Consider the following 1,692-nt stretch of genomic DNA (forward strand, 5'->3'; position numbering starts at 1 on the left):
AGGGCGCACCGCCGTAGTAGCATTGACCTTGCAGTTGTGCAGCAGCAGCAGCGGATCCTCCTGTAGTCCTGTTGGAGGGCCGATGTACTAAAGTTGTTTGGTAGCGGACGCCGGCCGGCGCCCGCGTCAATTTAAATGATCTCGCATGGGGTAGTTATTGCTGATCAATTGGGCGGTCGGGGACGCAGTTAGCAAAAACCCTTGCCTTTTAGTAGTAATTTCCTTGCTGATGAATGTCTGAAACTTTCAGGAGTTCAGATTCAGTGAAATAAATAAAAGGTCTGAAACTTACAGAAATCTGTACTTGTTTGTTTATTGATAATGCCATTTCGAAATAAAGTATCTGCCAAGGTTGTTCATTCAGGTATAGTAGACTAGGAGTAACGTTCATGGCTTCATGGTATGGGGAGAGAGTGAGAGACCAGAAACGTGTGATCGCTGAACGCTGACCAAGCGGAGAAATGTGTGATCGCTGAACGCTGATCAAGCGGAGAAAAGCATCTCCCCCATATCATCTCAAAGACGTGTCCTACTACTATTCTACTAGGAGTAGAATGCAATTCGTGTGCAAGATTATTTCAGAAGAAGAATCATTCTATGCTCCACGACGACGAGGAGGATGATCACTAGGTGCTGGTGGTCAGATCAGACGATGACACAGAATTAATTCACTTCATGTTCATGACTCCCATCCCATATTTACACGCATGAACCGGCAAGCTGCCATTACAATACTCTGCAAACCCCAGCACAATGAAGCAGGAACAAAAACAAAAATCTAATAGTCGCGAGCAAGATCACCCAATCAAGAAACAACAACAGATCGCTAGCTCATCACTACACCTCGCAAGCCGCGGAAGAAGGCGCTCGATCCGGTAGTACCACCATACCATTACCAGTGCTGGATCGGGAATCAGTAGAGCCTGTAGTGGCGGTAGGACTTGAGCATGGCGCCGCAGAAGGTGCAGATGATGGCGCGCCAGGTGCGGCGGTGCACGGTGAGCAGGTAGCAGACCCTGGTGGCGGTCTCCATGTCCGCCACGCTGGCGCACCCGCCGCAGCGCGAGCAGATCCCCGCCGCCGGCTTGCTGCTCCGCACCGTCCGCCGCTGGTCCACCAGGAAGCAGAAGAACACCATCGCTCCTTGGCCGGCTAGCTAGATCGCTCTCCTACAACCACTGGTCTGCTTGCGTGTTGCGCCGCGCGCGCTTGTATGTATATATATATAGCGGCAGGTGGCAATAGTGCGGCGCGAGGCTTGCAAGCAACGGGTTACCTTTCGGTGGCGAACTAGGGACTAGGGAGGCTGGTGTGAGTGAGGCCAGCAATGGCGAGCAGCAGCCAGCAGGCGGGGGCGAACTGGCGAAGGAGGGTGGTAGGGGATTTAAGGCGAGGCATATGGACCGCATTGATGGCGGGCAGGAGGGTGGGGTGGGGCGGGGGTACGTGGTAGAGGGGTAGGGGAGGAGGCGTTAATGGCTTGCCGAGTGCCGGCCGGCCGACCATGGCGCGTACAGTACGCTTGTACACTTGTTTCCGCAACGGGTAGTGCTCTGCTGCCCTGCTGTGCACAGCAAGGCTGGGCACCAGTAGTTACCAGTGTCCGTGTGAGCAAGGCCGAACTGCCGAGTGCCGAGAGCTCGTGTGCGCGGGAGAGGGAGTCAGGGAGACGGAGTGTAGTTTTCCAGTGAA

At 54.3% G+C, this 1,692-nt stretch overlaps 1 protein-coding gene across 1 annotated transcript; it reads right to left on the reverse strand.

Moving 5' to 3' along the window:
• Window positions 1–651: 651 nt before the first annotated feature.
• LOC136546980 (uncharacterized) lies at window positions 652–1,347 on the reverse strand. Its single transcript, XM_066538939.1, has one exon. It carries the CDS (start codon window positions 1,136–1,138, stop codon window positions 914–916), a length of 225 nt encoding a protein of 74 aa, XP_066395036.1. The 5' UTR covers window positions 1,139–1,347; the 3' UTR covers window positions 652–913.
• Between the last annotated feature and the right edge of the window lie 345 nt (window positions 1,348–1,692).

The sequence above is a fragment of the Miscanthus floridulus genome, chromosome 3 (assembly GCF_019320115.1).
Source record: "Miscanthus floridulus cultivar M001 chromosome 3, ASM1932011v1, whole genome shotgun sequence".
NCBI classification, from domain to species: domain Eukaryota; kingdom Viridiplantae; phylum Streptophyta; class Magnoliopsida; order Poales; family Poaceae; genus Miscanthus; species Miscanthus floridulus.

Excerpts from the sequence above, each read along its gene's own strand:
- LOC136546980 (XM_066538939.1), bottom strand. The coding sequence starts at position 1,138 with ATGGTGTTCTTCTGCTTCCTGGTGGACCAGCGGCGGACGGTGCGGAGC.